The sequence below is a fragment of the Helicoverpa zea genome, chromosome 3 (genome assembly GCF_022581195.2).
Source record: "Helicoverpa zea isolate HzStark_Cry1AcR chromosome 3, ilHelZeax1.1, whole genome shotgun sequence".
Taxonomy (NCBI): Eukaryota; Metazoa; Arthropoda; class Insecta; order Lepidoptera; family Noctuidae; genus Helicoverpa; species Helicoverpa zea.
Window position 1 is genome coordinate 3537596 of NC_061454.1, and position 13362 is coordinate 3550957.

At 37.5% G+C, this 13362-nt stretch overlaps 1 protein-coding gene across 1 annotated transcript in view; it reads right to left on the bottom strand.

The window, feature by feature from the left end:
* LOC124646108 (homeobox protein aristaless-like) overlaps nucleotides 1-12920 on the bottom strand; it is a 74106-nt gene extending 61186 nt beyond the window's left edge. The window contains exon 1 of the mRNA XM_047186179.1: nucleotides 12307-12920. Coding sequence (XP_047042135.1) covers nucleotides 12307-12535 — 229 coding nt within the window. The 5' untranslated portion in view covers nucleotides 12536-12920. The remainder of the gene's footprint in view (nucleotides 1-12306) is intronic.
* Nucleotides 12921-13362: the final 442 nt, after the last annotated feature.

A 13362-nucleotide genomic window follows, 5' to 3' on the forward strand; every position in this document is an offset into this window, starting at 1 on the left:
AAAAAGTTTAGCACGATGCATATCCCTTGCTGCCCGAGAGAACTCTGAACGTGCCTGGGAACAGTTATTAACCTTCCCTTATAGGGTTCTACATGTTCAAAAAAGTTTGGCATCTAAAAAAACTTTAACAGCCCAAATTAAAGAAAACTGTATGAGTACTATTTCTTCTTTTGACCCTAAATTACCGGCACGTCTACCCCACAAAGGGCTTCTACATCATGTGGAATCCAAATTAGGGGAAGGTGACATAAGTGGGGCTGCTAGGGTACTTTTTAGCAGCGATGTGGTCGCGCCATACTCTCCAGAGACTTTTACAGCCCTGGAGAGTAAACACCCGGCCGCAGCAACTGACCTCTCCTTCCCCGACCCCAATGATACAGATCCATTGTACATTACAGCTATCCAATTGCGCTCGGCTGTCAACTCCTTCAGGAGCGGCTCCGCCGGGGGCCTCGATGGCTTGACGCCGCAACATTTAAAAGACTTAACGAGTGCAAGCGCCGGGGAGGCTGGTGAGTCGCTTTTGAGGGAGCTGACAGCTCTTATAAATTTAATGCTCGCCGGCAATGTGCACGATGCCGTCATCGATGTCTTGTATGGGGCTAACTTATGCGCCCTACGCAAGAAGGATGGCGGCATTCGTCCCATTGCCGTAGGTAGCACCTACCGACGTATCGTAGCCAAAATAAGCTGTGCCTATTACAGCGAATCTTTGGCCAGCAAGTTCCAGCCCCTACAGTTAGGTTTCGGTTCTAAAGGGGGCTGTGAGGCTGCGGTACACGCATTAACGACTTTCCTCCATAGTAATGAAGGGGAGGTCATTTTAAAGGTTGACGTCATGAATGCCTTCAACTCCGTAAACAGGGACATTCTGTTGACAGAAGCAAAAAAAGAAATTCCTAAAGTTTTTAAATTCCTTTGGCAATGTTATAGATACCCTTCCAAATTATTATATAAAGACCATCTTCTCGAATCTGCTGCTGGATGTCAACAGGGTGACCCTCTTGGGCCAGTCATTTTTAGTTTAGCTATAAATCCAATTATTCGTCAGCTAAATTCAAAATTTAACGTCTGGTATTTAGATGATGGCACCCTAGGAGGCGATGTAGAGACTGTTCTCAATGATCTTACACTATTAAAAGAAAAATTCAAATCAATCGGTCTCACACTCAACTTTTCGAAATGCGAAATTTTCATTCCTGACACCAACATTCATAGGCAAACGATTATTTCAAAATTTCATACCATAGCTCCGCAATTAAAAATCATTGAGAAAGCCTCTCTTCGCCTACTAGGGTCTCCGATCTATGACGACTCTTTTTCCTCTTTTATAGAGGAAAAAATTCAAAACTTCAATGACATTTCGGACAGGTTACTTAAAATTAATGTACATTCGGCATATACCCTTATTCGATATTGTTGTTTCGGACCAAAATTTACTTATATCCTTCGCTCTTCTCATTTGTGGAAACATCCGAACCTATTAGATAAAGTTGACAAAATTATCAGGAACACCCTTTCTCTAATATTAAATGTGGCCCTGGACGACCGAGCCTGGCAACAGGCCTCACTGCCTATTCGCTTGGGAGGCCTCGGCGTCCGCAAAATTTCCAGTCTTAGTTTACCGGCATTCCTCTCCTCGGTCCACAGCACCGCAAGTCTCACTAGGAAAATTCTATCTTCCTCACTGGTGGACTTTGGGGTGCCGTGTTTGGCCGATGCGTTGAATGCTTGGAAAATGACTTGCCCAAATACGGTTATGCCCAGTGACCCCTCCTCTCAGAGGCAGTGGGATGGGCCGCTCTGCAGCATCACACGGAATGATCTTCTTAATACGTGTAATGGTGCTGCCGAGCGTGCTCGCCTGCTGGCTGTGGGAGTATGGGAATCTGGACTATGGTTGCAGGTTATTCCGTCAACCAGCATAGGCACTATGCTGGATGATAACACCTTCCGGATAGCTACATGCCTTCGATTAGGCGCTCCCTGTGTTGCTCCGCATCGCTGCCATTGCGGTGAAGCTGTCGACAGCCTCGGGCACCATGGCCTGTCGTGCTGCAGAAGTGCTGGTCGTATTGCACGGCATGCCAGCATTAACGACATTATCCGTCGTGCTCTTTCCACCGCCGGCGTACCAGCTGTTTTAGAGCCTAATGGACTGGTACGTGACGATGGAAAGAGGCCAGATGGTATGACGTTGTTGCCATGGAAGATGGGTAGGCCCTTGGTGTGGGACGCAACATGCGTCGACACCCTGGCGCCATCACATCTTCCTAGCACGGCAGTCTGTGCTGGGGCGGCTGCAGCTTCTGCAGAGACCACCAAGCGGCGCAAATATAATAACCTTATTGGAAATTATAGTTTTGAGCCGTTTGGGGTCGAAACGCTCGGACCGTGGGGCCCGAGTTCGCGGTTACTTTACAAGGACATCGCGAAAAAGCTTGTCGACGCTTCGCGTGACCAGAGGGCTGGCTTATTCTTTGGACAAAGAATTAGCATTGCCATTCAACGTGGCAATGCAGCCAGTCTTCTGGGCACGTTTCCGGAGGACAGTGATGCGGAGGAATACTTCGACGCCTGATCGATGCTCTTTTATATTATGTTTTATGTTTATATACATTTTGTATATAGTTTTGTATAAAGATAAGTAGCTTAAGTTTGTATATATGTATAGTGTGTACATTAATAATTCAATAATAAAAATGTTTTGTAATTCTTGTAATTTCTAACTTTAATAGGTACAAGTAACAGCTGCTTATTATACCTAATGTAATCAGAATAAAAACGTAGTATAAAGTAAACTTGATTGTTAATATCGGTATTATCTATTTTCTATCAAAGTCAGGTACTCGTAAAAGTTCCTGTTTTTTTAACATATCATAGTTAAAATACTCATTGAGCATGACTAGGATTATAACGTAGGAAATGCATAATACTAGTAATTATTAAACCCACGTAGGAAACACCTTTACACGATAATTTCATTCATAATTACTTTTTTTATATAATATCAGAATACGCTTTTCAAATCTAGCAATTAAACCATGTTATTAGGACCTCTAGCTTATATTTAATCGGTTGGCAATCAGAGCTCAGTTTATAGTGGTTAATGATATTTTTGCAATATGTTCTAAGTAGGAACAAAGGTTATTTTCTAAGAATTTTCGTAATTATAATGTTCCTTTAAATTGAGTAAAACATTTTGTAACAATTTAATAATACAATATTATTAAGAGTTTTATCAGTTTTATGGCGATAAAATATTAATTATTACATTATTATTTTTGGTATTTAAACATTTATTGTTACACAATATAATTATCTACATGGCCATGGCCGTACGTCATATTAATTTTCGAATCAAATTAAAATTCACATTATTGTCGTCATTTAACATAATGTATTAATTATTGTTAATGTCAAATTTAATAAAAACCATGAACATGTGAAAAGCAATAAATATGTACAACAATATAATTACTTATTGTTTAAATAGGTATAATTTTGTAAATTAACTCTTTGACCTAGAAACTAATTCCATGGAAAATGTGATGTTATTTAAGAAATAACAAAGATATCAAATGTGACACTAATTTGTGGGAAAATTGATACACCAAGAAAATATATTTTCTATTGATACCTAACGGTTATTCTGTGAATGAATAACTTAATAAGTCGGATAATACAAAACAACAAATTAACAATACATTTAGTTTATTATGGGGTCGTTCATTTATAGGATATTTGTATGGTGCTACCTTAATTACTAGATCAGTCATGAAGACCGTTTTCGAAATATGGCATCTTCTGATATGATTTTACAAGTGTAGTTAGTTAGTTAGTGTAGGCTTAAGCAAGTAGGGATATTTAAAAGAGTGACCATGGTGGAGGACCTTGCTAGTTCTTCTAAACGTGACTACCTTGATTTTTCATAAGGACCTGTATCTGTATTACATAAACAGGTCTAAGCATGAGAAATTAGAGGCTTTTCAGTTTCATCTACGTAATTTTGTAAGTCCAATAATATTCCTGATTGAGATTCGGCCACGGGTGGCTATTCGTGAGATGCGCAGGAGTACGAGCTAAACTATGATCATCATATTATTATATTTTGATATTCCTTTTTAGAAAAGTAATTTCTACGTCTGAAAATTGCTGGGGCTTTCCTTGAATTGAAATCTGAATTTTATGTTATTTTATATGGTTCTATGGCGTAATATTTTCTTTACATGTAAAGAATAGAGCTGTGAGCTGCTCCTGCTTAATATATATAACCTCACCCTCAATCATACCCTACAAAATAAACGACCGATTGACGGAACCAACGAACCCATGTTACCAGTAAAGCGAAATACTGATTAATTGACTGCGCGTACGCACCTGCTCGCTGTATATGTAAGAATTGTTACTTGCCTTTAATAACAGCGCACGTACCAACCGTACATTATTAAATACACCTGAAATTATTTTGCTTTTGTTGTTTTTTTGTTAGGGTTCCGTACCCAAAGGGTAAAACCGGACCCTGTTGTTTTCGCTCCTCTGTCCGCCCGTCCGTCCGTCTGTCACCAGGCTGTATCTCAAGAACCGTGATAGATAGAGAGTCAAAATTTTCACAGATGATGTATTTCTGTTGCCGCTATAACAAGAGATACTTAAAACTAGAATATAACAAATATTTTGGGGGGCTCCCATTCAACAAACGTGATTTTTTTGCTCATTTTGTAAATAATGGTACGTAACCCTTCGTGCGCGAGTTTGACTCGCACTTGGCCGGTTTTTTGACTCTACACGAGGTACAGTTGTCCGGGTCTATTGTAAAGGGCGTGTTTGGAATTGTTATGAGAAATGAATGGCTTTGTTCTCACCTTTTGTTGTTAATAATGAGGTTAATTTGGGTTAATAATTAAGTATGTGGAGAAATCAATTCGAAAGTGTGTTGATTTCTTCTTCTGTATCAAACATCAAAAGAGGTTCGTCTAGCTAGTAGATGTTCAAATGTTACGTTACTTAAGTAAGACGCAGGTATGTTGAGTTGTATCTGATACTTAGGAGGGTAATATTTACATCTAGGAAAATATATTACCGCATAAGGTAAAAAGATTATCTAATTACCGCAATAGAGAATAGGTAATACTTAGTATCTATGCTAACTTTTCAACAATTAACCCTTTCAAGAGCTTCTATAAATACGATGTCTTCAAAAAGAAAGTGCCTAAACTATTCACTCAAACATCAGTCAGAAACCAAGTGATCTATTCAAATAACCTAGACGCAAGAACCCTACAATCTTTTTTTTTGGGAAGTCGGCTAAAAACTATTCAAGCCACAGCATCTTCACAATCCATATATTTACCACTTAAACACACGATCGTGTCTTCAGTGACTAATAAGTCCTAATTGCATCGGTGTTACTGCTTACCGAAACTCACTTAATATTCAGCTGGTGTACGAAATTACCGATATCATGAATACTGTGCAAAAAATATAGAACAAGATAGACTAGTTGTGGAGCAAACATCTGCTAGGTATTGTGGGGTGGGCAAGCAATATGGGGCTTGAATTTTGGAAAGGAGACAACATTACATAGGCAAACGAGAAATATTTTGGTACATAGGATAAGTATCGTCGTTGTTGCTTCAGCCGAAAGACGTCCACTGCTGAACAAAGGCCTCCCCACAGGGTACTTTTCACTGCATTATAAGTATAAATAATTAGTATAACCCTAAAAATGTCGCCTCTGTCAACTGAAGTAAGCATGGTAACCATTCCCTAAGAAAAGCTTATTCTTACCCTGTAACCCTCAGAGCAACTGAATAAACACTAGTTTTGGAATTCCTTTATTCCACTGAAAGTCTCGGACATCTAAACTTTAAGTATGTCTTTAATTGCTACATTTCCAAGAAGCATTTGGGAACGATGACTTAATATTCGCTCCTAGGCAACTAAACCTAATAAGCGATTGTCCAAATACCTAGTTACCTTTACAATCAACAACGATTTGACAAACGAGGCTTATAACAAACAAAATGGTGTCATGTAATTCTAAAATAATGCTTATCAAAAGTGACGCAGCCGTGGCATTAAATCGACAAGCTTGTCACGATCTGTGCTGGTCAAATGATTAAGATTATATCTATTGTGATCGTGGCTGTTTATTCAAAGTTCAAAGATGTGAAGTAAAGTTGACATTGTCGTTGTACGGTATTGATTCTATAATATTGTAAGTACGTTGTTATTGTAGACTATGACTAGACTTGTGGTGTATATATTTTTATTGGAAAACATGCCCTCTAAAGTTTTCTGGATGACTGTATTTTCGGTAGACAGCACATCAGTGGTAACTGTCATGCACCTTAACTCAATAGTACTAAGTACGATTTTCCTATAAAACTGTTACCAGTGACCTGAAGTTGACTATACTGTGTAATACACCCATTTTCTCCATAATCAATATTTAGGGCAGATTTTCCTATTGTTTATGAAAGGAATCAATCCGACACCTGACATTTCTTATTTCAAAATTTTCTCTAATATGAGAAGATGTATGTTCTCCGCAATTATGCAATAAAAAGACTGATAATGGTGAAATCTGGATTTATACACCTACCTAGTGAATTAGTGATTCCTCAGATAAAAATACTTGCCTACTGGCAAATAGAAAAGCCTTCTAAAAAGCCCAACTTACAAGTTAAACCCATCGTAGTTAGCCTCACCTGTCGACTGTAGACTGTTCAATTTACTCCCGGAAGCTTCTAGTTAGGGAAGTGACGTCACAGGACGGGTACTGAGGGTTGCTGCTGCTAATCGGTTGGTTGGACTTCAAAGGGGATCTTTGATTTGTTGGTAAGGCTTTTAATAAGGAAATTACTTTTGGCGTGGTTTAAAATCAAGAAACCGAAATCTTAACCGAGCCATGGAAAAACACGTTGTTTGTTTGTAACTTTCTGAAGCTGAAATGGCTGAAGTGATTAAGATTTAGTTTTGTGTGCTGAATTAGGTATAGATGTCCTCAAGAATGCATGAACTTTGAGAAATGCTAGTGTTGTGAAAAAAGGATTGTTATTGATTATGCGATTTATGAATCTTTCACAATCCGATGTAGCGGTGTACCTATTCCATTTACCTGGAATTTAGGTAGCTTTCAGTCAGATGTTATTATTTTAATATCACGTGTATTTCATTCACCTTTAGCTTTAATTTTCTTTGTAACTTTATTAAATTGTTTCAAAGAAAGAAGTAAGTAATAAATGATATTGAGTAATTAAATGGCCCGTGTACAGTTGTTGGGGCAATGGGCTTTGTAGAACTAACCGCATTATTTTAATATGTTTGTTTATGTTACGCGGCAACATGACTCCAATTGCCTTTGTTTTTAATGTAGGTACTTTTAATTCAAAAATGGTGTATTTATTGTACTTGCATCATGTAATCTACAAATACTATAATATAAAGGAAACTGATGAACCGATTAAAAAAAAAACACGTTTGGAAAGTTACACTTTTGCCAAGTGATATAGGCTAGGTATAGCAAATATTTTATCCATCCGGGTACGGAAGAAGTTCCACATTTGCGCCAAAGTGCGAAAATCACCATTACATTATTAGTAATCCACCATTTTAAAAGCATTTTCAAAGCAGGCTATAAGTAGCACTTCAGTTTAAAGAAGCTTTTATCTGTTTCTTGTTTAGGGAAACTGAGCCTAATACTCAATTAAAATAAATCTAGCAATTTCAAATTTGTATATCAATGTTATTGTGAATTATAAAGTGAACAAAAGTAGCTACTGCATCGTTTTATGCTTGCATATGCAACTGTCAGATTTTTACCATAAACGTAAGACAGTTAACTTAAGATCGGACCAACATTAACAAACATAGGTACTACAAGTACTCATTAAACCAACTTGGCGACACAATAAATTAAAATACACACAATGCAATAAATAACGCAATTATAATTTGTAATTTATTATAAATGATCCGATGTAATTGCTAATGACATCACATCACCTAGGCTAAATATGTCGTCAAATAATTATAACGTACATTGTACATTTATAGTCACTTCTATGGTCATAAAAAACCGGCCAAGTGCGAGTCGCATTCGCGCACGTAGGGTTCCGTACCATCCAAACTTATATTCTACCTCTATATTTTTATGGATATCGAGCAAAAATTAGCAAAAAAAATCACGTTTGTTGTATGGGAGCCCCCCGAAATATTTATTTTATTCTAGTTTTCTAGTATTTTTTGTTATAGCGGCAACAGAAATACATTATCTGTGAAAATTTGCACTCTCTAACTATCACAGTTCATCAGATACAGCCTGGTGACAGACGGATGGACGGACAGAGGAGCGAAAACAATAGGGTCCCGTTTTACCCTTTGGCTACTGAACCCTAAAAACCATAGAATCATTGCAACAAGGACTATATAACGTCACAAGTCATCATACATGGTTTTATGGCAATGTCAATATAAAATGCTCGTAAAGTAAGTTTTTCTTTGCATATAATTAGCAAGTATACAAATGCATAATAAAGTTAATTGATATCTGTACAATAATTGTGTTTTATGTTGTTTGTTGTTTATTACTGTAATTGTTAACTAGCTTTGCGCATGATTAGTGAGGAATATTGTTGGTCGTTATTGAAATTATAAATGTCTGCCATAACAGAGTAGAACGTCTATCAGTAAGTCGCGGTTTTACTTTAAAATAGACGAACTAATTAATTTGTCTAAGTCTCACTTAAACGTAACTTAAGTACAACTTTAGTTATAATTAGGCCATTATAATGCTGCTGTATTGCTTAAAATACATCGTTCTAAAATCAGCACTTTTGTTACACGAATAAATTTCAAATTGCTTTGAGGCTTTAAATGTGGGTTGGTGCTGATAATGGCTACTTACTATGTATAGGTACAAATTATGTATCATTACAATAACAAATCATTAAAATAACAAATCATTCATACTAACAGATGTCTGTCATACAATTACAAATTAACAGATGCGGGAAAGGAATCCCCTTCATACCACATCATCATCATCTAGGTGACTGTCATAGTGCAACCATGTAAATATGTACATACCTACCTACGTAAGAACTGAACTTTGTAAGAAGGTACATACATAGGGCTATTTGTAGATGATCATTCTTCTCTTAGCCTACCCACATACTGCACACTAAACAGTCAGCCGACTGTTGGTCAGGTGATTGGAAAAAAATATTCTCAGAAAATCGTGAATTCCAGCACAGTTTACCTACGTAGATCTGATACCGGACAAGTACCTGATCGTTGTAACGTGCGTACATTCATCTATTAGCCACCTAAAAGTTTTTAGTGTGTACTCTTCTTTATGTTGCTGTTTTCAGAGATATCTATTCCTAATTCGCCTGACTTGTAGACATCTGCTGTAGAATGTTAGCAGCGCCTGCATATCACGGCAGCAGCCAAAAACGAAGGTTAAACGCGTCAATTTTATTTCTCATGGAGGCTGTACGTTGTGCAGTAATTTAGCATTCAGTAAAACGTAAAAAGTAGTACGGACTGAAGGATAGAAAATATAGCACATTTTCCGGAAATTCTTCTATTTTATTAAAAATCTTATTGTGGTCCCCCTTGCATTACAAGGCATGTAAACCCCTGCAACCATTCTTACTGTAACCGTTATGACTACTTTCAACACCCTAAGTACTCACGTAAGTACTCTACTTAATATCCTACACATAATTAACTTACAAGAAAATGAAAACTTATCTCCTACTTAGCCAATAAATAAACATTTTCCCGCCTGTAGAACAACTCGTCCAAGATTCTGATTGGCCAAGAAATAGCCAAGTTATTGAGCAACTACAACGTAAATAACATTAGCACTTATTGCATTACTTAGGGAGTGGTGCAAGTCTAAGTGAGAACTTGGAGCAACTTAGAATTAATGCGTCGTGTAAGTTTGTAATGGTGGCAAAAGAAATTTGTACGCAAAGTTATGGTTGTGTCTTTGATAAAATTGAAATACCGAGTGTTGGTGATCCTTTGTACTAATTACTGGCTTCTGTCAAGGGTTTCACTAGCGTTCCGTGGGAACTACTTCATGCAACTATATTAAAAGTAGCCTATAGCCGGTCCCTAAATGGGCTAACTTAAAAATTGAATCTGTAGTGCCTTAGATTATTGCATTTAAACTGGTCTGTCCTTTTTCAAACGCCAAACTGTCTGTGAATCAAAGTTCATTTAAGTCGGTCCAGCAGTTTTGGCGTAAAAGCTCAAAACGCAGACATTTTTGCATTTATAATTTAGAACATAAGAGTCTATGTAACTATGTTACAGAATATACTGTGTAGTCACATAAAGTCTGTAAGGGAAAGTGTGATCGTGAATCAGGTGATAACAAGTACCTAACAACTATGTCGTAGTATCGTGAACAACCTGTTTAGCCAATCCAGAGAACAAACAAGAAATTGATTGGATAGGTATACAGGTATATATTGGTAGATATCTAGTTTTAACTTAAGTCGTGGTGGCTTAGTGGGTAAAGGACCAACCTCAAGTACGAAGGCACGGGTTCGATCCCAGGTCAGGCAAGTACCAATGCAACTTTCCTAAGTTTGTATGTACTTTCTAAGTATATCTTAGACACCATTGACTGTGTTTCGGATGGCACGTTAAACTGTAGGTCCCGGCTGTCAGTGAACATCCTTGGCAGTCGTTACGGGTAGTCAGAAGCCAGAAAGTCTGACACCAGTCTAACCAAGGGGTATCGGGTTGCCCGGGTTACTGGGTTGAGGAGGTCAGATAGGCAGTCGCTTCTTGTAAAGCACTGGTACTCAGCTGAATCCGGTTAGACTGGAAGCCGACCCCAACATGATTGGGAAAAGGCTCGGAGGATGATGATGATCTAGTTTTAACTTAAAAATACCTAGATATCTACCTAAAAAATTTAACTAGCTGCTTCACTCAATTTTACCCACGTGGTGGGATAAGTTTAAAATATAGCCATTCTCCAAAAATGGGTTGTCTAACGCTGAAATGATCTTTAAAATAAAATAGGTAAAGTAGTTCCTGTAATCGGCGCGTTGAAGCAAACAAACAAATTATCCCTCTTCTCTTTATAATATTAGTAGGTATAGATTTTCTTCAATTACGTAGTTACTTACCTGTCTAGCAAACATTTTATTGGATTCGTATCTAATCGCGGGATTATTCGAAAGAGTTACTGCGGCCCTGGTACATAAATGGCTTAAGAGGGAACATGGTGGGTTTTAGTCAGTAAAAGTCCAACACACATTCAAGCGAAACCCGCAGCGGGAGAGGTCATTTGATTTAACATAAAAAAGTATCTGATCTAACTACCTACCTATGTCTTTATAATTTGCTCTAATCTATATGTTCCATGCGGTAGTATCCAGTAGGTCTCAATGGAGTACATGACACTATTAAAACTTGGCATTATTGATCATTTAAATAATAGTCGTTACTAAGTGACATATCATATGAAATATTACCCATAATATTGTTTTTCCATTATTTGGAACGATTCTTGAATTTAAAAGTTCCTGGTAATTAATTTGCAAACAGTGTCCGCCGGTAATATGGTGGAAAAATAAAATGCAATTCCTTAAAAACTAAGATAATGCTTGTTGTTACAGTATAGATAAATAAATATAAAATCCAGTAAGAACATTAAGGTAATTGTCCTAAAACTACTTTAAAATACTTTTGAAGCTCCATCTAAAATTAAGCCGTTTTAAAAACTTAAATAATAAAAAATATTAAGAAGAATAAATAGGCTTTACCAATTAATTAAATTATAATTCAGTAAAATAAAGAAACATTTTTCAATAAATACTCATTATAAGATTTTTTTCTTATTTTTAGCAGACAGATTATAAATAAAGTCATAAAAATAACAAATGCATAATTTTATAAATACTTTTTTATGGACTAGCGGTATTATATTACTTAATTAAAAATACATTAATTAATGAAAGCCATTAAAAAACACCTAAAAAGAGTTGCTTTGTATTTTTTAATGTCATAAAACTCAATATTCAGATTTACTTTCAATAATATAAATATCTAAATAAAATGTTACTTTATGTTCGAAAATTAAATTCAAATGTCAAATAGTTCACATGTCAAAAAATTGTTAATGAGCTTTTTCTGAGAATTAATTGTCCACCTGTCGATTGATTAATAAATAAATACTTTTTTGCGCATCGAAACTTTTTTCTCGTAGTAGCATTGTGTCTAAAACTCTATCCCAAATTTCGGGCCGAAGAAAAAAATCTATGGTCCACTTACCATCGCTATTGTTAGGCGTATCAGCCGGTCTATCCGAATCTCCCGTGCCGACGAGGTTCCTGATGCTGAACGAGCTCGTCTTCCTCGAGGTCGTCACTTCAGCTGTCACCGTGCTGACGTCACAGCTCTCCGTTCCGTTCACTAGCTCCCGGCACACCTGGTCAGTCCCGTTCAGCGTCACTTCCCCGGCACCGTCCAGCATTTCCCCTCGACGAGTCGTCAAGTCCATTTTCGACTAACTTGGCACACAATTTCCTTTTCCCAACAGTACTTTTGTTTTTATTTGACATTTTCGAGTCACGACGCGCGCGAAAATTTGACAAGCAATCCGTATTTGGAACTCATTTCAGTTTTTTTTTTCTTACGGAGTTATCACTTGTTGAGTCACTGGCCACTAAAGTTTTAGTCACTGAACGGCAACTTTGCAATTTTTTTATAAAGTAAAGTTTCTTTGTAAAGTTTAGATTAGCACAGTGTTCACTAAAGTCACTGGGGTGCAAATGATAAGAGCGTAAGGTTCGAGTAAAGGCGCGTATGTTCCCCGGCGGCGTCAGTTGCGCGAATTTTTGCGACAGTCGCGCGCTACGCGCGGTGACTCCGCGGTGGTGAGGCCGACTGGTCCTCCGTCCTCCTCGGCGACGCACTCGCGCGGCCCTCCCTACGCCTCCGGAGGCGGAGCCAAACGCCCCTCAGCGCGCCACAATTGCAGCCGAGCGACTTTTTAGTCGTCAATGACGTCAATTACTGCGCGATTTTTTCCGCTCGATCGATTTGTTCTAATGAGTTCTAATTGCGTTTATTGATAACTGCGAGTGTTTAACTTTACAAAAGACACCGGTTGACGCAATTTTCTTAATGTGTTGGCTTTTTGTGTTACTTTTATTTATTAGTCGCGCTAGCTGTACTGACTTAATTATGGCGGCTCTTTAGTAGGTGTCATTTAATTATCATAATTAGACGAGCCACGACCTCCTTGATGAGAATAAAAAAACCACATTACTGGTAATTGTAATCGACAGAGTCGTCCATTGTCATCGTATTTTCAATTTTAATGAA